Below are 23,289 nucleotides of genomic sequence, written 5' to 3'. Positions count from 1 at the left end.
TTGAACCAAAGAGCTTTATAAACACTGCGGTCTTAACCTGCCCAGGAGGTAGATAAGCATGTGCCCTTTAGTTTGTCCTCAAACTCAACCTCTCACAAGAGGTTAAGGAACACGCCCAAGGGTGGAATTGACACTCAGACCTCTCAACTTCCTGGCTTTGGAGCTGGGAGCACAGCCTCCACCTCTCTCGTCTATCAGAAAAAAACATCTGGGTTATAATGCGTGAGGATGCGATGTCTAGGGGAAATGGTGGAAGTCAGGTTCTTTAAGAACTCCCAGCAAGCCTGCCGAGGACCCAGCCAGGAGCCCCTCCCGCACCCTGACTCACAAAGTTCGGAATTTCTTTACGGCTATCCTGGATGCTTCCCTTGAGCGACCCCCTCAGAAATCTATTTGCCTGAAACGCTGGAGGCAAAGAAAGAACTGAGACTTCAAAACGTGCGAGCAGACACGCCTGGGGGAGCTCCTCCTCAGGTAATGCGCCGCTCTTCTGCACAGCCTTTCTTCGTGACTGCTGCAGGAACAAGCACCTACTTAAAGGAACGGGAGAGGGACAGACAGGACGGCGAGAAGAAACCGCGAGGGGAAGTCATCTTTAAAGGCCAAAGGCTACATAAAACATAATAAAATACAACTGTTTCCTTTAAAAATTTTAATGGAGAGGAAATGGTATAGAGTAACTGCCAAGTCCCATAAATTAACTTTTTTGTTAATGTTTATGACCCAGGAAAGAACACACTGTCGGCCGCTGCACGCGGCGGGGGTATTTCACCCGCTGCCTCTGGGCGCAACTGTGTGCGCGCCACCATCTTCACATGGTCCAGAAATAAAAGCGGCTGCCATGCTTGGCAGGCTTCAGGTCTCCTTCTATCTCGGGGTTGGGCTCCGGCCTCGCTCTTGAGTGGTAGGGGTTCTCGGGTAAAGGCCGGTCTGTCTTCACTTTGGTGACCTGGCAGGGCGAGAAGAGGCAAAGCTGAAGGAGGCTGGAGAAGTCCGTGGCCCTCAGTGAGCGTTCCAGCCTCTGCTGCCCACCTGCTCCCGAATCCCATGAAACCCTGGGCTCAACACTGAGGAGAGCTTGCTTTACATCTTTCCACGCTGGAAGTTGGGCACAAAAGCAACTCAACTCCCTGTCTAGTGAGATGAGTGTTAACTACCATATCACCTTATTACCATAATGGAGATGTGAACTGTGGGGCGGGAACAAGGACTCCACACATCTCACCCACAATGACGGCTGGGGACTTGGACATTTTATTTTCTTTTTTTAAACAGGGCCTCACATCCCCGCGCTTGGGAGGCTGAGACAGGTGGATCACACAGGTTCAAAGCCAGCCTCAGCTACTTAGTGAGGCTCTCAGCAACTTAGTGAGACCCTGTTTCCAAATAAAATATAAAATAGGTCTGGGAGTATACCAGAGGTAGAAAGCCTCTGGGTTCCACCCCTAGTACCACTAAATAAATAAATAAATAGGGCCTCACTAAGTTGCTAAAGCTGGCCTCCAGTCTGCAATCCTCCAGTCTCAGCCTCCCAAGTACTGGGATTACAGGTGTGTGCCACCATGCCTAGCTGACTTGGACATTTTCTGAGAAGATAACATTTAGCTTAATTCTGAATGATGAGCAGGAGTTAGCCAGGAAGAGTAGGAGGAAGACATTGCAGGTAAACAAAAAGTACATGTGAGGAGCGAGGCGTGCCTTCAGACTGGCCAAAGCAAAGGACGCAGAGAACGTGGGGTGATGAAGCAGCAGCCAGCTCCCCACGCTCCGCGCACCCTCACACTCGCATGGGTTACTCTGCAGAGGTTCCCATCAGTGAGCTTCAAAGACAGAGCTGCCTCCTCTAGAGCCTGCACTTCCAAACAGCGGCCAACACAGGGAGACAGAACTGGGTGATAAAGGGTACTGAACAATGGGCCAAGGCGCTGGGCGTTAACCCTCTTGTAACAGGGGCCCCTGAAGCAGAGAAATAGCCAATCGTATCCGTAGGCTGCAGAGTATGGATGCTAGACAGGAAAGGCAGGAGCAGGACAGGAAGCTGGTTCGGCAGGTCAGGTAAGACAGGGAAGCACTGGAACGCGGCAGTGAGGAGGACAGAAATGTATGTAGTCAAACCAATTGTGAAGTATATTACTTTGGCAGCCTAAAATTAAATTAACATTTATTTTCTCATCTATAAAATGGGCTATAAATAGCTTACAGAATTACTGAGGTGAAGTAGAAAACTATACATAAAGTACCTGATAAGGTTTGACATCATTAAGGGTTTTTTGTTTGTTTGTGTTGCTGTTTTTGGTACTGGGGACTGAACCCAGGGGCATTCTACCTCTGAGCTTCATCTCCCAGCCCTATTTTATTTTGAAACTGGGTCTCAGTAAGTTGCCTGAGAGCCTTGCTAAGTGGCCGAGGCTGACCGTGAGCTTGTGATCCTCCTGTCTCAGCCACCCACGTAGTATTGGAAATACAGCACAGACCACCATGCTCAACATGTAAGCTTTTTAATATTATGAGAATGATGGGACTACAAGTAACATGCTAACAGGGCTGAAGCCTTAGACACACGTAGGATCCACCGGGGAACCTCGGCAGGAAGGGCAACTGGGTGGAAACAGGACCCGGAAGTGAATGAAGGTACAATTTAGGCCTTATTCTGCAGAGCGTCACTTTTCTAGAAAGAGACTAGATACTGAACAGAATTATAACAAAAGCTGATAATCCACTTAAATACACTTTTGAAAAAGTAATGACAACAATTTATTTTTAAAAGTTAAAAAAAAATTAACACAAGGATTCAGGAATAAATGTTTTCTTTTTTTTTTGCCTTTTTTTTTTTTTTTTTTTTTTGGTGGTACCGGGGTTCCTGGAAACCTTTCTACCTCCGGGCTACACACCCAGACCTATTTTATATTTATATTTGGAAACAGGGTCTCTTAAGCCAGAAAGGCTGGCTTTGAACCTGTGCTATCCTCCTGTCTCCGCCTCCCAAGCGTGGGGATTACAAGCGTGTGCCACACTGCCCAGCGGAATAAATGTTTTCTTAAGCTGGGGGTTGTGGTGCACACTTGTAACCCCAGTATCTGGGAGGCCGAGACAGGAGGATCACAGGTTTGTGGCCAGCCTCAGCCACTTAGTGAGGTCCTGTTTCAAAATATAGAATTAAAAAAAGGGATGGGGGTATAGCTCGGAGGTAGAATGCCCCTGGGTTCAATCTCCAGTACCACCAAAAATATATATAATAATAATAACAATAACAATAATAATAATAAATGTTTTCTCAATAGCATGACTTGTTATTTTTCCTATTATGAGTCAGAAATAAGAAAAGGTAGTTTTATTAATGTTTAAGTTCTACCACTTTTCAACTTAGAATTATCAACTATTTAAAATAATCTGTTCAGACTGGGCATGATGGCACACACCTGTCATCCCAGTACTTGGGATGCTGTGACAGGAGGATTGCCAAGTTTGAGAACAGCCTTCAGCAACTTAGACTCCCACCAACTTAGCAAGACCCTGTTCCAAAATTTAATAAATAAATAAAAGGGGCTAGCAGTGTAGCTTAGGGATAATGTCCCTGGGTGGTTCAATCTCCAGTACAATAATAATAATAATAATAATAATAATAATAATAATAATAATAGTTATTATTATTACTTATTCAGTGGTACAAAAGATATCTGAAGATAATTATACTGAATGCCAAAAAAAAAAAGTCTAAGTCATTTCTCTACTTATGATACCAAGCTTTTGACCCAACTACACAAAGGAGAAGAAATCCAGACTAATTATACACCTATGGGTCCAGGTACTGTGGACGGAATTCACATAAACTCTGCTGTAATTCTCACAGAAAAACAAGGATTCCTGGCCCCACTTTGTAGGTGTTGTCGCATAGGAAATGTTATGTAATTTGCTCAGGATCCCTTAGTAATTATGTAGTGGAACGAATATTCAAATCTACTCTGCCTCCAGCCAAACCCTCTGTGCCTTGCTGCCCATGCTGCCCCAGAGGGCGCTAAGCTGAGGGTGTCAATCACTAAGGGCCTGCACACCACGGATCAAAGAGGTTGCTTTATCATCTTGCAAGCTTTGAAAAGAAAGTGATCTGAAGGTTTATTTTCTACACAGATCATTCCTATAATGAAGATGCAGTTTCCCTTAAAGTGTTCAACTGCAGAGGCTAAATGTTCTTCTAAGGCCTGAAGTGATCCCACCTTCCCCTCCCAGAAAAGGACGTAGCTCACGTTCACAAGACCTGTGCTTGTGGCTTTAGAGGGCTCTCTAAAACATCCCAGGAGATGTTTAGATGCACTACCAGTGACTGAGGGCTAAGCGGAGCAGGAGGCAGAGTGAAGATGCACGGAGCTCAGTTCCGACGTCTCAAAATCCGGTGGGGTCACAACTAAGGCAGGCCAGGCCGTGCAGAAGACAGGGCGCACCGGCTGAGACGAGCACGCGGCGCTTTACTCTTAGGTGCGTTCCCGAGAACTCTGACACCAGTTGGATCCTCCATCCCCAGTGAGTTCTACAAGAGCCTCAAGTTGCTTCCGACTGACAGTATTTCACCAACATTCTGTTTATCCTCTTCTCCTCCCTCTGTTTTTCACCTAGCTACTTAACCAATCTGTACCTGCTGCAAGATCTTCTTAGAGATATTTTGTGAACACCTGTCTGTACCGTGTATAATCACTCCCTAATTAATCTGTGGTAAATGTGGACTTTCTCATGTGGTATCTGTACTAGGAGAGACCCCCTCTGAGCACCTCCGGCCCTTCCCTCCCAGCACCAGCAGGGGCCCTTTTACCTTAGACAGTTCTCCCAGGTCAGGTCGCACCCAGCCCAGTTTGTCCAGCACACACTCATCAAACTTGGCCTGCTGTTGGCGACAGTAACGAAATAACTGCAGGCCAGTATAATCGATGCAGGTCCAATACTCGGTAAAAGGCTCTGCACAGTGACGCTTTATCTGCCTGGAAAAAAGGGGCAGGTTAGGCACGACTCTTTGAAAACAATGAAAAACAGAAAAATGGGGACTAGAAGAGGCACATATACACAGTCTTGTTTTCTGAAAAGCATGGGAGTAAGTATTCTTATCTCACATGACAACTTCAAGACCCTCAAACTGAGAATCATAAGTACAAAACAAAGACATCAAGGGATGAAACCTACTTACTTTATGCAGCAAAAAGAAAACATTGTGGCCTACTGTGCATGGATTTTAACTCAAGAGGGGAACTCCTCATTTGGCCCTATTTATTCTTTTCTTTAAGTCCAATTCTGAAGAATCAGCAAAATTAAAAATACAGACAGAGATTGGAGTGCTGGCAGAAGTCAGCGGTGACAGACAATGGCAAAGGAGGAGACAGAATTTTTTTGATACTGTGAATTGAACCCAGAAGCATTCTATCTCCAAACTACACTCCCTAGCCCACTTCTTTTATTTCTTATTTGGAAAGAGGGTCTCACTAGGTGGCTGAGAGCCTCACTAAGTAGCTGAGGCTGGCCACAAACCTTATCAGCCTCCTAAGTACTGGGATGATAAACGTGTACCACCACACTCGGCAGAGGACAGAACTTCCAAAAGCAAGTACACAACGAAAAGCAGAAAATCCTGGGACCACTCATTGTAGAGGCAAACTGATTGCACTTCTCAAAAGCTCAAGTCTTCATTCCGTTAATGTCTCAAACAAAAATAGAGACAACCCTTGTTATTAAAAAGAAAGTTAAGTTATATCTGAAGCTCTCTGTTAAGCAGGGTAGCAGCTGGGTGTAATGGTGCACACCTGTAATCCCAGTACCTGGGAGGCTGAAACAAGAGGATTGCATGTGTAAGGCCAGCCTCAGCAACTTAGCCAGTCCCTGTTTCAAAAGAAAAAATAATTAGGAGTTGGGTCTGGTGGTGCACACCTTAATCCCAGTACCTGGGAGGCTGAGAAGGATCACAGTTAGAGGCCAGCATTAGCAACTTAGCGAGATCCTGTTTCAAAAAATAAAAAATAAGCCAAGCGTGGTGGTGCACGCTTGTAATCCCCACGCTTGGGAGGCGGAGACAGGAGGATCGCACAGGTTCAAAGCTAGCCTCGCTGGCTTAAGAGATCCTGTTTCCAAATATAAATATAAAATAGGTCTGGGAGTGTAGCCCGGAGGTAGAAGGGTTTCCAGGAACCCCAGTACCACCAAAAAAATTTAAAAAATAAAAATTAAAAAATAAATTAAAAAATAAAACAGGCCTGGGGGTGTAGCTCAGTGGTGGAATACCCATGGGTTCAATCCTCAGTACCACAAATAAATAAATAAGTAAATAAACAAATATAAAATGGGCTGGTGGTCGTATAGCTCAGAGGGAGAATGCCCCTGGGGTTCAACCCCTAGTGTCAAAAAAAGCAGAGTAGTATATGATACATTTTATACAACCATATCTTCGCATGTGGACAAAGACAGCACAAGCAAGAAAAAAGGGAAGGAAAGCAACTACTGTGCTAAGGTGTTTGGTTTTCCCGCTATCGTTATCATAGTGGACATCTGTGGTTTCTGCCTGGCTAGCAGTCATTTCCCCTTCTGTAACATCCTTGTAATTTTCCTTTGGGGTACAATTCCCCCCCCCCATCTCTAAGCAATGTGGTTTGGATGAAGCTAAGACTATTCTCCACTTTGGGCCTGACCAATCAAAGCATTTTATCTCCCAAGGCACAACTGGTTCAACAGTGTATGTTCAGGTAGCAGAGACATCAGACTCTGCTCATAAGCAAGAGCAATGGCTTAAAGTGGCTGGTGCCCACTCTGGTTACAGCAAGGAAAGTGTCTGCAAATAAGGTCAACAGAGCAAAGCAGATTGTGGGAAGAAGAGGAGAAGACGACATCAGGTAGTTTTGAGGTCATTTAAGCTCTTGAATCCAGCCCTGGCCGATGCCAGGCCTACTTCTGGACTTTACAGTTAGAGAGCCAATCCCTGAAGAATAGAGTTTTAGTCCCTTTTATAGAGCCTGGCCAGTATGCCTGCTAAAACATTTTTCTATTAATTACACACTACTTTTAATTTTTGCAGAACTGGGGATTGAGCCCTTGAACATTCTACCTCTGAGCTATACCCAGCCCTATTTTTTTATTCTTTATTTTGAAATAGGGTCTCATTAAGTTGCAGAGGGCCTCACTTGATTGCCGAGGCTGTCTGTGATCAGTGATCCTCCTGTCTCAGCCTCCCAAGCACTGGGGTTACAAGTGTGCGTCATCATGCCCGACTCACCTTGGACTTTTATGGTACTGGGGTGGAACCCAGGGGCTTTTCTACCTCCAGGCTATCCTCCCAGATCTATTTTATATTTTATTTGGAAACAGGGTCTCACTAAGTTGCTGAGAGCTTCACTAAGTAGCTGAGGATGGCTTCAAACCTGTGCGATCCTCCTGTCTCAGCCTCCCAAGCGCTGGACTACAAGCCTGCACCACCACATCCCACTCTCACCTTGGACTTTTATACTTAAGTATCAAGCACAGTGGCCTACTTAAAAATCCTGTGGTAATGATAACAATCTTGTGAATGTCTGCTATCAAGCACAGTGCCAAGTTGTTTCCTTTTTTTTTTTTTAAACAGTGCTGGGGACCGAATGCAGGGCCTTACGCATGCGAGTGTTCTACGCTGAGCATGTCCCCAGGCACAAGTCATTTTATGTGTCTTTCTGAATATTCCCAGCCAGAGTGCATATGATCAGTATTACTTTACACTTTGGAAATTGAGATGTATGAAGATAAAAGAGCTTGTCATGTAACAAAAACATCATTTATTGTTTACCTTGGTCTACCTGATTTCAAAACCTATGCATTTGCTATGAAAATTGTCTCACCACTGTCTGTGTGTGGGGTGCAGGGGGTACTGGGGATAGAACCGAGAGGCATTCCACTCTGAGCTATATCCCCAGCTAAGGTCTCGCTAAGTTGCTGAGGTTGGTCTCGAACCTGCAATTCTCCTGTCTCAGCATCCCAAGTACTGGGATTACAGAAGTACACTACCATGCCTGGCTATTACCCTGCCATTTAATTAGCTGGATGTTCATTTGACCAGTAAGGATACCTTGATGTTTTGAGCACACAGGCAATGATACCCCAAGTTTTTACCTGAAGAATTCCAGAGCACACTTATTGACCTGCTTGCCTTCCTCTAAACACCGCCTGGGGTCTTTCTCTTCCCAGCGGCACAGCATGAACTCCTTGTTGGGCCTGTCACACTGGGCTCCGTAGTGATGGGCCGCAGCCTTAAGCACAGCGGAGCTGACCTTCACCTGAGAACGGAGCACGGAGAAAGATTAGACTGAGCCAGGGCTTCACTTCCAACCTTGCCTCACGCTGGCCTAGGCAGGGGACCGCAAAGCTGGAGTGTTCTGATTGTATCAAGACTTACGGATGGGCTGTCATCATTCTCTATGATCCGGAGTGCCTGAGGGACCACAAAGCTCATCTCATATTGTTTGCTTCACATTTACTTCAGTCTCACTAAACTGAAATTACTGTGCAGATTTTAGAGAGGAGGACTATGCCCTAGTAGAATTGCTTAAAAGCAAAACAGAGCCTTGGGGAGCAGAGGGGAAGGAACCAATTTAAGGAAGCTTTCCTGAGTTTCCACTACAGGTATAAAATTAATAGACTAAGAAGCCGGGTATGGAGCCGCATGCTTGTAATCCCAGCATTTAGGCGGCTGAGACCAGAGGATCGTGATTCGCAGACAGCCTCAACTACTTAGTGAGGGTCTTTGCAACTCAGATTCTGTTTCAAAATAAAGAATAAAAGCCGGGCGTGGTGGCACATCCTTGTAATCCAGCACCTGGGAGGCTGAGACCGAAGGATCAAAGTTCCCGGACAGCCTCAGCTACTTAGTGGGGTCCTCTGCAACTTAGTGAGACCCTGTTTCAAAATAAAGAATAAAAAAATAGGGCAGCGGGTGTAGCTCGGAGGTCAAATCCCCCTGGGTTCCATCCCCCAGACCCAGGAAGAAAGAAAGGAAGGAAGGAAGGAAATAGGGCTGGGGGTTCAGCTTGGAGATAGAATGCCCCTTGCCGGGCGTGGTGGTGCACGCTTGTAATCCCCAGGCTTGTAATCCCCAGGCTTGGGAGGTGGAAACGGGTTCGAAGTCAGCCTCGCTGGCTCTAGAGACCCTGTTTCCAAATAAAAATATAAAATAGGTCTGGGAGTGTAGCCCGGAGGTAGAAGGGTTTCCAGGAACCCCAGTACCACCAATAAATAAATAAATAAATAAAATAATTTTGGCTACCATCTCAGAACCCCCTCCCCCCATAATTTGCATTCAAATTGCATTAAACTTAGTTACATACTAAACTAGGGGGAATGGGTATTTACATAGGTTGAATATTTCTTATCTGAAATACCTGGAATCAGAGGTATTATGGATTTTGAAATATTTGCATATATGTATGAGCTACCTTGGTGATGCAGCCCAAGATTAAACATAAAATTCACCATATATACGTAGGCTGAAGATAACTTTATTCAACATTTTTGGTACACCTGTGTTTTGACTGCAACTCATCACGAGATCACTGGTGGAATTTTCAATTGTGGCATACGTTGGCACTCAAAAAGTTTCAGATTCTGGATTTTTGGACTAGGGATGTTCAACTTGTGTTGAGTCTCTGCTCAAATGTTATGTTCTCAGAGATCTTTTTCTTAACAATTTCACATAAATTGGCAGCAGTTGGCCATTCAAGTGGTCTTATGTGTAGCCACTAGAATGTAAGATCCAATAGAGTAGGGATTTTATTTTCAATTCCAATACTATAAAGATGTCAATTCTCCCTAAGTACAAATATAGCTAGCTGAGTGTAACGTTTACTATGACACAAGCACCCACAACAGTGTGTGGCACAAGTAGCGGTTGAGCACACTGCCTGCAGTGGGGATACAACAGCTACAAAAGATGCAAGACTGCGCCTTCTCGCCGGGCGTGGTGGCACACGCTTGTAATCCTGCACTTGGGAGGCTGAGACAGGAGGATCGCACCAGTTCAAAGCCAGCCTCAGCTACTTAGGCTCTCAGCAACTTAGTGAGACCCTGTTTCTAAATAAAATATAAAATAGGTCTGGGAGTATAGCCCGGAGGTAGAAAGCCTCTGGGTTCCACCCCAGTACCACCAAAAAAAAAAAAAAAAAAAAAAAAGAATGAGCTTCTATGTTGAAGGTAGTATTTCTCCCATCGGTCCATATTCAGGTCAGGTCATTCTTATCTTTTGGTCAAAATAATAGTTTCCTTCATAGAGGGACCCTGTAGACTTCTTGCTCATTCCTTGTTTATTTGAGCATTTTTGATATTATCTAAAAGGGGTTGTTTCCTAATGGATTTTCAAAGTGTTTATTTGTATATTGTTTATTCTCTAGTCACCCTACCTAAGCCATCTGATTAGCTCCTGATTTAAAAACTCGAAGATGAGTATTAAAAAATGAATATCATTTAAAACTAAAAAGAGTTTCTTTTTCTTTCTGATATCTGTATCTTTTTTCATACCAGAGACTGAACCCAGAGGCATACTACCTGCAAGCTACAAACCCAACCCATTATTTTTTATTTTGAAACAGGGTCTCACCAAGTTGCTGAGGTTGTCCTCAAATCTGTGATCCTCTTGTCTTAGCCTCCCAAGTAGTGGGATTACAGGTGTGTGCCACTATGCCTGCATATTATTTTATTTTATGCAATTTATACAATTAAATTACTAATAAATGACAAGGAAAGAAAGTGACATATCTGCATACTATAGGAAGCAGAAACTAAAGTTATGTCTATTAATATTACAACTGTCTTGATTACCAAAACAAAGATAAAGATGCAATATAAGTGAAATTTGCCATAACAATTCTAATAAATTCATGTTAAAAATCAGTAACGTTTTAGCTGGGCATGGTGATGCATGCCTACAATCCCAGAGAATCAAGAGGCTGAGGTAAGAGGCAGGATGACTTCGTCTCAAAGTAAAATATAAAAAAAAGGCTAGGGATGTAGCTCAGTGGTAGAGCACTCTTGGGTCAATCCCCAGTACCAAGAAGAAAAAAATCTGTACAGTTTTTTATATTAAAGTTTTCAATAAAACAATTTAGCCGGGCGTGGTGGAGCATGCCTTTATTTGGGAAGCGGAGGCAAAAGGATCAAAGGTTTGAGGCTAGCCTCTAGCAACTTATCAAGATTTTCAGCAGCTTTGTGAGACGCTGTCTCAAAGCAAAAAATAAAATAGGTCTAGGGATACAGCTCTGAAGTAGAATGTCTTTGGGTTCACTCCCAAGCACCACAAAAAATAAGTAGCTGGGAGAATAAAAATGAATACTCCTCTTTTAATACCTAATACATTTTAAAATTAGGTTAGCTATATTTATTTCCTGGTCAAAAGCCTTAAAAAATCTTTTTAAGCCAGGCGTGGTGGCACATGCTTGTAATCTCCATACTTGGGAGGCTGAGACAGGAGGATCCATGTTCACGGCCAGTCTCAGCTACTTAGTGAGGCCCTGTTTCAAAATAAAAAATAAAAAAATAGGCCCTAAGGTGTAGCTTGGAGGTAGGATACCCCTGGGTTCAATCTCTAGTACCGCCAAAATATATATATATATTTTTTTTTTTAAATGGGTAATTTAATTACTCAAATGCTCACAGCAAAAAGTCCTGCAGCATTATTTGCTTGCTTCCCTACAAATGTAAATGCCTTATCAAAACGAAGACATCCAGCCGGGCGTGGGGGTGCACACCTGGGATAGGAGAATTACATGTTCAAGACCAGGCTCAGCAAGTTAGTGAGACTCAGCAACCTGGAGACCTTTTTTCAAAATAAAAAGTTTAAAAAGGTCTAGGGGTATAGCTCAAAGGTGGAATGTACCTGTGTTCAATCCCCAGAACCAGAAAGAGAAGAAAAGAAAATGATAACTTGGTGTTGGTGAACACGTCAAACACTGTCCTTGTCACAAGGAAGTCCGAGTGAGGCTCACGCGTTGAATCCAGTTCCCAACTGACGGACAGGAGATGTGCTCAATGAGTGACAAGCTGGTCATCAGCACCGGCAGAAATGAAGCCGGGGCTGTGCCCTGCCTCTTCCCAGTACAAGACCACACCTGAGAGCGCCACGTCCTCTCACCTGCATCTTCACTGTGACTGACGAATTCCAGCAGCAAAAGGGTCCTCACAGCTGCTCGCTGTGAATACCCTCTCAGATCCACTCAGCTCCCTTTGTCTCAAGAACAGAGTCAACATCCGTCCTCGTTAATCCTCCCACAGCCACCCTGCACCGCAGGAGCGGTCTGCAGGTGTGGAAAGTGAGGCAGAGGAAGCCAAGCTCCAGCCTCGCCATCTTCCTGCACTGTCCTCGCCTCCTTACAGCCAAGTCGGCACTTCTTACAGGACTTAATTTATCTAGAGAATGATACCACTTACTTTATAGAGCCACTATAAGGACCAAATTGAGCTGATACATATGAAAATACTAAAAACTCTGCCAAATATTTGGTAAGGACATCATCAACATTGGCTATTATTTTTGTGTTTTGGGTTTTTTTTTTTTTTTTTTTTTTGTAGTACTGGGGTTCCTAGAAACCCTTCTTCCTCCGGGCTACACTCCCAGACCCATTTTATATTTTTTATTTGGAAACAGGGTCTCTTAAGCCAGTGAGGCTGGCTTCGAACCAGAGCGATCCTCCTGCCTCCGCCTCCCAAGTGCGGGGATTACAAGCGTGCGCCACCACGCCCGGCAGTTATTTTTGTTTTTACTCAAAACTATCAATGTGTCCAAGGAGTTTCCAGCCCAAAGCTTCTGACTATTTTTTCCCTGGGGATGTGTCCTAACTCTAGTCAATTGGTCCAAAATGGCTTAATCTGTTCCTCAAACCTGATCCTTCTCTGCCTTTCCCAGGCCTATGGTCAAGTTGCAAATTCCTCAACTTTTCCTACTCTTCTTGTTAAACCATTGCTAAGCAGCATCAATTCCAGATAATATGTGCTTCTTTTTCTCTCTGTAAGCAGTCACCAGTTACTAGGGTCAATTAAGATCTTTTTTTAATAGCTACTAGGATTAGTCTTCCTGTTTTTCTGTCTTCAATCCATTCTTCACAGAGCTGCTAGTGTTTGTTTTTTTTAAATGATAACGTGTATTTTACTCTGCTATTGAAAGAAATGACCAACCAAACTGTCAAAAGAATTCAGCCTTAATAGCACACTAAAGCCTGAACATCTTACTGGGTAGTCAAAGGCTCTGGACACAAACTTTCCAGCCTTTGCACCCACAACACTTCACAAAAGAACTATTTGATTTTCTCTCAAAACACTGAACTTGCTGCTCCAAGCCCATTTTCAGCCCACTGCATTTCCCCAACTCCCACCTCTGCTGAGACCCTACTCTCATGGTTCTCTCCATCCTTGCCCAAAAAGGTCCTTCAAATGACATTCAGCCACATCCCACGTGATACCCAAGAAGGGCTTTTCCTATTCTCTCTGTAACTTCAGGGAATTGTACAACTGTAATCATGTCTTCTTACAAACAAAATAACTGTGTCTGGAATGCCAAAAGTGACTAGTTAGGCCTAGAAGTTAGAGCCAACTTCAAACCTACCCTTTCCTTAAGCATGCTTGCCTTTCATAGTATTAATGAACTCTGTCTTATATTTTAGTTTATTATCTGTTTCTCAATTCAACTGTATGAGCCCTAAAGGCAAATTTATCCCAGAAAAAAAGAACTCTTGCATGAAATAGCACCTCAGATATTGAATCAAGTTAAAATTAAATTGAAACCTTGATATTGAATCAAGTTAAAATTCCAACGAAAAATACAGCAACTCAAAATTAACCCAGCTTCAATGGCAGTACCCCCCCCCCCACCTGCTTTCATAAAGTCCTAGAGCTGGGCATGGTTGTGCATGCCTAGTAATCCTAGTACCTGGGAGGCTGAGGCAGGAGAATTGTAAGTTCAAGGCCTGGTCAGTAACTTGATGAGACCCTATTTCAAAATTTAAAAAAAAAGGACGGGGATATAGTTCAGAGATAGAATGCCCCTGGGTTCAATCCCCAGTACCAGCAAAAAAATAAAGTCCTGGGTGTGGTAGCACACACCTGTAATGCCAGTACCTAGGGGATGCTGAGACAGGAGGATTGCTGGTTCGAGGCCAGCCTCAGCAACTTAGTGAGAAGGTTTCAAAATAAAGATTAGGGTATAGATTGAATGCCCTGGGTTCAATGCTAGGTACCACACACAAAAAATAAATTAAAAAATAAATAAAACAAGAAAAAAAAAAAAACCCACAGCGCCTGGTTATATAATTCCTGGCACTAATTTTTAGTCTTGCCCTCCTGCTCCTTTAATAGGGCCTGTTCCTTCTACTACCCACTTCTGCCATGACAGTCTTCTGCCTAAAATACCTATCACCTCTTCCTGCCGCCTCGTAAGATGAAGTCCAAACTTCTTGGTGTGGCCTTGTGAAGGTTACTTCCAAGTCCTAGCTCAGCCCAAAGCATATCTCCAGGCTCAGTACTGGCTGCTTCCCACCAACATTAGGCTCACATCAAGTAGCACTTGGCTCCCCAAACACACCAAGGTTCTGCTAAGCCTTGCCACTCTGTTGAGCTTCTGCTCATAATGTAATAGTTTAAAAGAATGCTTTTCAGCCAGGTGTGGTGGAGCACACCTGTAATCTCAGTACTGTGACAGGAGGATTGAAAGTATACACCCACCCTCAGCAATTTAGCATGGCTCTCAGCAACATGGTGAGATCTATTTAAAAATTAAAAAATAAATAAATAAAATAAAGCTGGGGGTGTAGCTCAGAGGTAGAATGCCTCTAGATTCAATTCCCAGTCCCACAAAAATAAAAGCATGGGTTTCAAAAACTGGTCTAGGTCCACCATGCACTTCTACCACATACTAGCTATGTGGCCTTGAGGAAATCTCTTCTCTCAGGCCCTATTTCTGATCTACAGCGTGGAAAAACCAATTATATCCTACCTTACAGTGTTGCTGGGAGGATTTGATGAATTAATACACCTAAAGTAATTATGGCTGGATTCCATTAGTTATGGTTACTAATGTACTGTTTTCACTTCTCGCAGCATTAACCGCACTGGACTTTAACCAGCTCTCTATGTTGCCTATTAGATTCCAAGTTGTATGAAAGCAGGAACTTTCATCTCTTATTTTCCAGTGAATGTGCACACTGTAAATACACAAATGTCTCCTGAAGAAATGAGTGTTTTTAACGTGTCCAGACTAAACTCTCTGCCAGGATCCTTAGCAAATGCACTCCCCAATATCATGACATTTTCCTGCGGTTCCCTGACTCCACTCTAATGCGCTCTGCGCGGACGATAATTTTAATAGGACTCTCTCTGCCTCCAATGTGAACACCTGGAGAGGTATACTCTATTCACAGGGAAGTGCGAGCGGCATAAAAGAAGGACAGTGGCCCTGGCTGATGCTTAGTAAAGAGTAGCATTATTCACGGAAGGGGAAGCGGGTGGCGGGAGTGGGGGGGGACACTGTCCAGCCACAGCGGGACGAGATGGGGGTCGAGTAGGGGCGATTCCCCGAGCTGTGCAGGGGGCGTTCGGGGGGTCGCCCTGGGTGCTTGCTGGAGGCGGGAGACTGGGGTTCCGGGCCCAGGGTCCACCGAGGCGAAGCAGGACTGGGCCCAGGCCTGGGAAGCTGCAGCCTATGCCCCCGTTTGCCTGTCCTCCGGATTAGCCTCACCTCATCCACTTTCAGCTCTTCCAGAGTGGGCAGCTCCACTATCCCCGGCATGGTGGCGGTAGCACCGACCCTGACGAGGTGCCCTCAGCTGCGTCGCCCCGTCTCCTTGAACTCCCCTTTCGACCGCCGTGGACGCCTACACAGCGTCTGCGCAGGCGCGGCCGGCGACACGCATGCGCACTGCGCTGCCCAACCGCGAGCGACGGCGTGCGCAGTGCCCGGAAGTTCTGCGGCTCCGCGAGGCGGGGCTTCGCGTCGGTTCCTCCCACTTGGTTGTCATAGTGACGCGGTGTCCACTGACACTAGCCAGCGAGCAGCTGGAAGCTAAAAGCAGCCGCTATGGAGTACACAGGGAGTAAATATATCGGGGAGTATGTAGATGGGAGGTAAGGGCTTCATCTGATTCCCTTAACTGTCTCTTGAATATCTGGGATAACCACTGTCTTTTTGCCTCTGAAAGGGAACTTGTACCAGGCACTTTCACAAACTTGTTCCAGTAACTTGCTCTCTGGAACACAAATCTAATAAGCAGAAGGGCTGAGATTCATTCACTGCGTGTGTGTGTGTGTGTGTGTGTGTGTGTGTGTGTGTGTGTGTGTGTGTTTGCTACAGCTGTAGATATGAGGACAAAAAATATTTAAAATGTCAAGATCCTTGCTCTTGTGCATTTTATAATTTAGTTAGGATGTGTCCAAGTAAATAAGTGAGAAGATAATGTCAAATAGTGACAAGTGCTCTGAAAATAAACACATATTGGGGAAGAGAGACTGGCTATCCCGAGTCCAGTATACAGTTGTTCCTCAATATCCACAGGAAATTGATTCCAGGACTTTGGGCGGACTTCAGCAGTTCCACATTGGGGATGGGAAATACTCGGGGGAAATACTGCTTCTGTACTGAATATGTACAGAATTTTTGGTCTGATCATTATTACCTAGACAATACAGTATAATAACTACAACAGTTATGTTTTAGTAGCTATTATATAAAATCTAGTAGTAGTACACAGAACAGTGTGCAGAGATTATATGCAAATACTGTGCCATTTTATATACAGGATTTGAGCATGAGTATAGTCAAAACTTATTAAATTGCTCTTACTAAATATGTGTGTTTTGTTGCATGGCAATTATACTTCAAGAAAGTTGGAGAAGTTGTTTTCTTTTCATGCTGGAGGTTGAACCCAGAGGTATCCTACCTCTGAGCTACACTCTCAGCCCTATTTTTTATTTTTTATTTTGAAACAGGATCTCACTAATTTGCTGAGGGACCTTGCTAAATTGCTGAGGATGACCTCAAACTGCGATCCTCCAGTCTCAGCCTCCCAAGTACTTGGATTATAGGCATGTGCCACCACAGCCTGGCAATAAATCTGTTGAAAAAAATGAAAAGAAATATTATTTCCTGATACCACATGTGAATATAAAAAATAAAAAGTTAATGTAAGCTGGGTGTGGTGGCACACATCTATAATGCCAGTGCTTGGGAGGCTGAGATAGGAGGATCACGGATTTGAAGCCAGCCTCAGCAATTCAGTGAGGCTCACATCAACTTAGTGTTGAGACTCTGTTTCCAAATAAAAGATAGGGCTGGAGCTGACACGCTTGTAATCCCAGCATTTGGGAGGCTGAGACAGGAGGATTGCGGTTTGAGGACAGCCTCAGCTACTCCTCCTCAGCTACTACTTAGTGAGGCCCTTTGCAACTCAGTGAGACCCTGTTTCAAAATAAGAATATAAAACAGGGCTGGGTGTGTAGCTTGGAGGTAGAATGCCCCTGGGTTCCATCCCCAGTACCACACACACATAAAAAGATAGGGCTGGGGGTGGAGTGTAGGTTGGAGGTAGAATCCCCCTGAGTTCAATCTGCAGCATTATACATTTTTAAAAAAAGGTTCACATAGAATCTGACTCCAAGATCATAGTTTCTCTGGAATAGTTGCACAATTGAGTTCTAGAAAATTCTACTTCAAAGCACCCACAGGTGAGTGCCAAAAGAGCCCTACACACGGAGGGGACAAAGGGAAACTGATAACACTTATGTGGCAACTACTATTTGCCTGCCTCGTCACCTCGTGAGCATGTCCAGAGCGAGGTTTAAAACCCAGGCCTAGCTGACTGCGAAGCCCACGGGGCTTTCTACTGTGGAGCCCGCTGGGCCTCTAAAGAGGCCGCAGCCAACCAGCTTCCACAGGGACGACGTCTGAAATGAGCCCTGAAAGTTGGATGGGTTTCAGTGGTTGGAGTGATGAGGACCGTTTCCAGGGGGAGGGAGGAGCAGGAGCTGTGGCCAGAGGGGACTTGTGGGAAGGAGCAGCCCGCTAGCTTGGCCTAAGGATAGGTTGTGCCCACCACAGCGTGGGAGAGGAAGCTGGAGAGGGAATACTGGGGGCGGGGGAGCCACTGAAAGGTCGTTGGTGGGGCTGAGTATTAGGAATATGCTCCATCTCTGTATCCCTCCCCAGAGTGCAAAGGAGTGGTGACGCTCAGCAAATTTTGGCTAAATTGATACGAAAATAAATGAATGAATGGTAACTATGTGAGATACGGTAATCATCTCTTCACTATTAAGTGTTCTTTCTTTTTTCTCTTTTTCTTTTTTAATTTATTTTAATTAATTAAATTTTTTTGGTACTGACATTTTCTACCTCTAAGCCACACGCCACACACTCCTCCCCAGCTCTATTTTTCTTTTTTTTTCTTTCTTTTTTTTTTTTTTTTTTTTTTGCAGTACTAGGGATGGAACCCAGGAGCATTCTACCTCCAAGCTACACCCCCAGCCCTACTTTTTATTCTTTATTTTGAAACAGGGTCTCACTGAGTTGCAGAGGGCCTCACTAAGTAGTAGCTGAGGCTGTCCACGAACCGCGATCTCCTGCCTCAGCCTCCCGAATGCTGGAATTACAAGCTGCGCCCCCACACCAGGCTTCATAACCTTAAAGTTACTGAGGGCTGGGTGTGCGCATACCTGTAATCCCAGTACTTGGGAGGCTGAGATGGGAGATTACAGGTTCAAGGTCAGCCTCAGCTACTTAGTGAGGCCCTCTGCAACTCAGTGAGACCCTGTTTCAAAATAAAAAATGAAAAATAGGGCTGGGGGTATAGCTTGGAGGTAGAATGACCTGGGCTCCAGCCCCAGAAACAACGCAAAAAAAAAAAACAAAAAAAAAAAACCAAGGTGTTCTTCTCTGAAAGCTCTGATTACACAGCCGATGAGGAGGTATACAATGGTGATCGCAGACACGTAAAGCAAGTCCGAGTTAGGAGAGGTGACTGCCGCCAGGGAGGAAGAATGGAGAAGGAAAGAGGGGTGAATGGAAAGGCATTTCAGGAGCATCCTAGGAAAACCGCCGCACACTCTCTGGGTTAATGACAGCCGCTGCGCCATGAAGAAGCTGGCCCGCGGGTCCCGGTGGAGGCGTCCCTCCCTGCCCGTGCTCCTGCGCGGCTGTCTCTCCTGCGGCACACACCGTGCAGCTGCTCACCTGTGTCCTGGCTGACTGTGAGCCCTCTGTGGACAGGGACTGCGTCCGCCTTAACCTCTCTCGTACCTGTGTTGTATCCAGCAGCCCAGCCGCCCAGCCCCCAGCTCAGCCCCTGGCCCACAGCAGGTGCTCTGTAAATATTTTCTGGAAGCTGGGTGTGGTGGCGCACGCTTGTAATCCCAGCATTGGGGAGGCTGAGACCTGGAGGATCGCGGTTCGTGGACAGCCTCAGCTACTTAGTATGCCCCTGGATTCCATCCCCAGACCCGCAAAAAAAAAAAAAAAAAAAAAAAGAAATTCTGGAAGGAAGGAAGGGAAAAAGAGAAACAGGGAAGTTGGGGAGCATGTCCAAGATAATGAGTCTAGAAACGGTGAAGTAAGATTGGGAGGCTGAGACAGAAGGATTGTAGGTTCAAGGCCTGCCTCAGTAATGGGGACTCTCAGCAACCTAGGAGATGCTGTTTCAAAATAAAAAATAAAAAATAGTGCCGTAGGTGAAGCTCAGAGGTGGAATGTCACTGGGTTCAATCCCTAGTACACAAAAAAATTCAAATTCAAAGCCAGGTGTGGTGGCGCACGCTTGTAATCCCCGCGCTTGGTAGGCGGAGACAGGAGGATCGCGTGGCTTAAGAGACCCTGTTTCCAAATTAAAGATATAAAATAGGTCTGGGAGTGTAGCCTGGAGGTAGAAGGGCTTCCAGGAACCCCAGTACCACCAAAAAAAAAAAAAAATTCCAATTCATACCTCTTGCCTCTAAAGCCACGCTTTCTCAGGTATCCCATTATAGCTTAGTGGGCAGAGGTGGGTTAGTCATGGGGGACAGAGGAGACAGAACCACCTCCCGGGCCCTAGTCCCCACCTTCCAGTTTCTACTGTACAGCTTTGGGCACATCCCTGCCTTCTCTGTGCCTAGCAGTAAGTATTTCAGCAGATAATGTGGACTCCAGGATATGGCCTAAGGTGATGGGAAGATGAACAGACCAAACCCCGCCCCCCCCCCCAATTTGAACAGTGTCTTTGAGGAAAACAAAAAAAAAAAAATTTTTTTTTTTTTTTTTTTTTGGTTTTGGGAAAACAGCGCTGGGACGTTAAGAACGAGGTTCCCGCTTGCTGCCCCTCCAGCCACCAGGCAAGCTCAGTGATGCCCCTGTGTCCTTGCAGGATGGAGGGCCAAGCAGAATACATCCTCCCCACCGAAACCAGATACGTTGGGGAAATGAAGGACGGCATGTTCCACGGCGAAGGGACCCTGTACTTCCCCAGTGGGAGCCGCTACGACGCCGTCTGGGAGAAGGGACTGGTCGTAAAGGTGATCACAGGGGCCACCGAGAGGCCAGGGAGAGCCCACCACCACCACGGCTGCCCCTGCCCTCCCTGACGGCGCCCGCCTCCTTCCATCCCCTCTCTTGCTTCTTGATCTCCCAGAGCTCTAGAACCTTCTCCCCCTGGATCTGGAAGGGTCCTTGGGAGGCTGTGACAAGTTCAAATCCTGTGTTGCCACTTACTGTTAGATCTTGGGCACATGACTTAGCGCTCTAACACTCAAGTTCCTCATTTTTTTATAAGCAGGGTGCAATACTTGTATTCATGACTCATTGACGCTGTAACAAATTATCTATTTGGCATCTTAAGCCAGCACAAACTTACTGTCACACAGTTCTGGAGGTCAGAAGTCTAAGCTGACCCACAGGGCGGCATCCCTTCTGGAGGCTCTAAGACAGAATGTGTTTCTTTGCCTTTTCCAGCTTCTAGAAGCTTCCTGCAGCCCCTGGCTCCTGGCCATGCCTCACCCCCACCTCCGCTCCCAGCAGCGTCTTCCCTTCCTCTGTGTTCACCAGCATCTTGGCTTCCCTCACCCACACCTTCCTACCTCCCTCCTACAAGGGCCCCTGTGGCTGCATTAAGTGCGTCCAGATAACCTGGGGCACCCTCCCCACTTTAAGATCGTGAATTGAATTGCATCTGCAAAGTCTTTTAGCCTGCAAGGTAACAAACTCCCACGTTCCAGTGCATGTGGGCATCTTTGGGGGAACCATTATTCAGCCTACCACAACAGTTCCAGGCATCTCCTAGGTAAGAGTAGATGAGGCAAAATGTGTGAGCACACAGTAGGTGCTCAAGAACTGTCAGCTCTATTACTACCACCACCTCTGCTATCATTATACACCGTCTACTCCAAGGGTTTCAAGGGTTTATGAGCCATGGATAGAACTCAGGGGTCACTGAAACCTGATTTATAAACAAAACCTTTTTGTGTATACAGGACTGTGTTTTTTTCTCTAGGAAAAGATTCTATAACTTTTCATCAGTGTCACTAAAAGTGTGTTGGGGCCTGACCCATGACCTTAAAAAGGGTTAAGAAACACCTCTTGTTTTATACCTTGGGGAATCTAAGCCCCAGGAAGGGGATGTGAGCTACCCAAGGTCACACAGTGAGTTAATAGTATTGTAGGACTTTCCACCCATTTCCTGATGCCTAGGCCAATGCCCTTTTTACATCTCTCAGCACTAATGCAGTAAGAGCAGGAATGTGTGGGTTAGGATAAAGGGCTATGGCTGATGCCTCTTAACTTTCTAGATGATCATAAAATAATAATAATAATAATAAAATAATAATAATAATAATAATAATAACTTAATGTTTATGCTTGCTATATGCATAGTAGGGTTTGCCAGAAAAAAATGGAATGAATAGATAGGTGAATAGAGAGATAGATAGGGAGAGAGATTTATCAAAGGGATTAGCTCATGAGATTAAGAAGGCAGTCTTATATTTTTCCCTCTGCAAGCTGGAGGCTCATGAAAGCCAGTGGTGTAGTTCTAGACTAAACTCAAAAGCTGAGAACCACCAGAGGTTTATCACTATTTGGGAGGCTAAGGCAGCAGGATCACAGGTTCGAGAGCACCCTCAGCAATTTAGCAAGGCTCTCAGCAACTTAGTGAGATCCTGATTCAAAATAAAAATTAAATAGGGTTGGGGGTATGTATAGCTTAGAGGTAGAATTTTCCAGGGTTCAATGGTGGTACAAAACATACACACACAAATGCACACACACACACACACACACACACACACACACACATACTCACACACACACAACTGTGAACCAGGAAAGTCAATAGTGTAAGTCCCAGTTAGAGTCCCAAGGCCTAAGAACCAGAAGTGCTCATGTGTGACAGCAGGAGAAAATGGTCCTTTCTCAAGCAGAGACTCGGCCCTTCAGTTCAATCAGGCCATCAAAGCATTGGGTGGTGCCCACCTGCGTGCGGGCCAGGGAGATGATCTTTACTTATTCTACCGACTCAAATGCTAATCTCTTCTGGAAACACCTTCACAGACACACTCAGAAATGTTTCACCAGCTATCTGGGTACCCCTTAACCCAATCAAGTTAAAAGTTACATTATAAGTAACCATTGTGCTCAGGCCAGGTGCCTCATGCTTCACACACACCTTCTTACTGAATTCTCTCGCCCTTATTAGATGTGTGACATCACTGTCCTGATTTTCCAAGTGAGGAGACCAGGGGACAAGGGAGTAGGTCACCTGCTCAAGTTCCCGCAGGCACCTCCCATACTTCCAGCGGCAGGCGTGGAACTTGGGGCTTGCTCTTCTTTTTCTTTCTTTTTCTTTGGTTACTAGGAATTGAACTCAAGGGCACGCTGCCTCTGAGCTCTATCTCCCAGTCCCTTTTATTTTTTATTTTGAAACAGGATCCCACTAAATTGCTGAGGCTGGCCTTACGCCTGTGATCCTCCTGTCTCAGGCACTGGGATCACAGGCCTGGGCCACCCCGACTGAGCACTCTATATCCATTCCCGCTAATCCCCGCCAGCGTGATCATTGTGAGCGCGTGGCGGTGAAGAACCACCTCCCCCTGACGTTGCCCCAGATGCCTGTGTGCGCCTGTCTTCCAGGGCAGGTACACCTTCGCCGACGGGCTGCAGTACGATGCTAAGAACTGGCATTACTGTGACAGCTACGACCGGAGGTTTTATACCGAGATCTGCTACGGCCTGAAGCCTTCAGGTATCCAGGACCCTCCCTTCCCTTCACAGCTGGTGAGAATCTGCAGCCAGCTTTATATAAATGCCTG

The 23,289-nt window shown here is 45.4% G+C and overlaps 2 protein-coding genes across 2 annotated transcripts in view; one reads left to right on the top strand and one right to left on the bottom strand.

Annotated features, from left to right (window-relative positions):
* Positions 1–811: 811 nt before the first annotated feature.
* Positions 812–15,855, bottom strand: NDUFA8 (NADH:ubiquinone oxidoreductase subunit A8; the record flags this gene model as incomplete). Its single annotated transcript, XM_080709247.1, has 4 exons — positions 15,710–15,855; positions 8,110–8,273; positions 4,805–4,970; positions 812–949 (listed from the first exon to the last, which is right to left on the bottom strand). Exons 1-4 carry the CDS (start codon positions 15,758–15,760, stop codon positions 812–814), a joined length of 519 nt encoding a protein of 172 aa, XP_080565373.1. The 5' UTR covers positions 15,761–15,855.
* Positions 15,856–16,048: 193 nt separating this feature from the next.
* The window catches only part of MORN5 (MORN repeat containing 5), a gene marked incomplete at both ends in the record, with an annotated part of 28,407 nt that continues 21,166 nt past the window's right edge, over positions 16,049–23,289 (top strand). The window contains 3 exons of the mRNA XM_080708710.1: positions 16,049–16,095; positions 20,355–20,502; positions 23,111–23,222. Coding sequence (XP_080564836.1) covers positions 16,049–16,095; positions 20,355–20,502; positions 23,111–23,222 — 307 coding nt within the window. The remainder of the gene's footprint in view (positions 16,096–20,354; positions 20,503–23,110; positions 23,223–23,289) is intronic.

The sequence above is a fragment of the Muscardinus avellanarius genome (assembly GCF_963383645.1).
Source record: "Muscardinus avellanarius genome assembly, chromosome: 13".
Taxonomy (NCBI): Eukaryota; Metazoa; Chordata; class Mammalia; order Rodentia; family Gliridae; genus Muscardinus; species Muscardinus avellanarius.
This window is presented reverse-complemented; position numbering and strand designations above follow the sequence as displayed.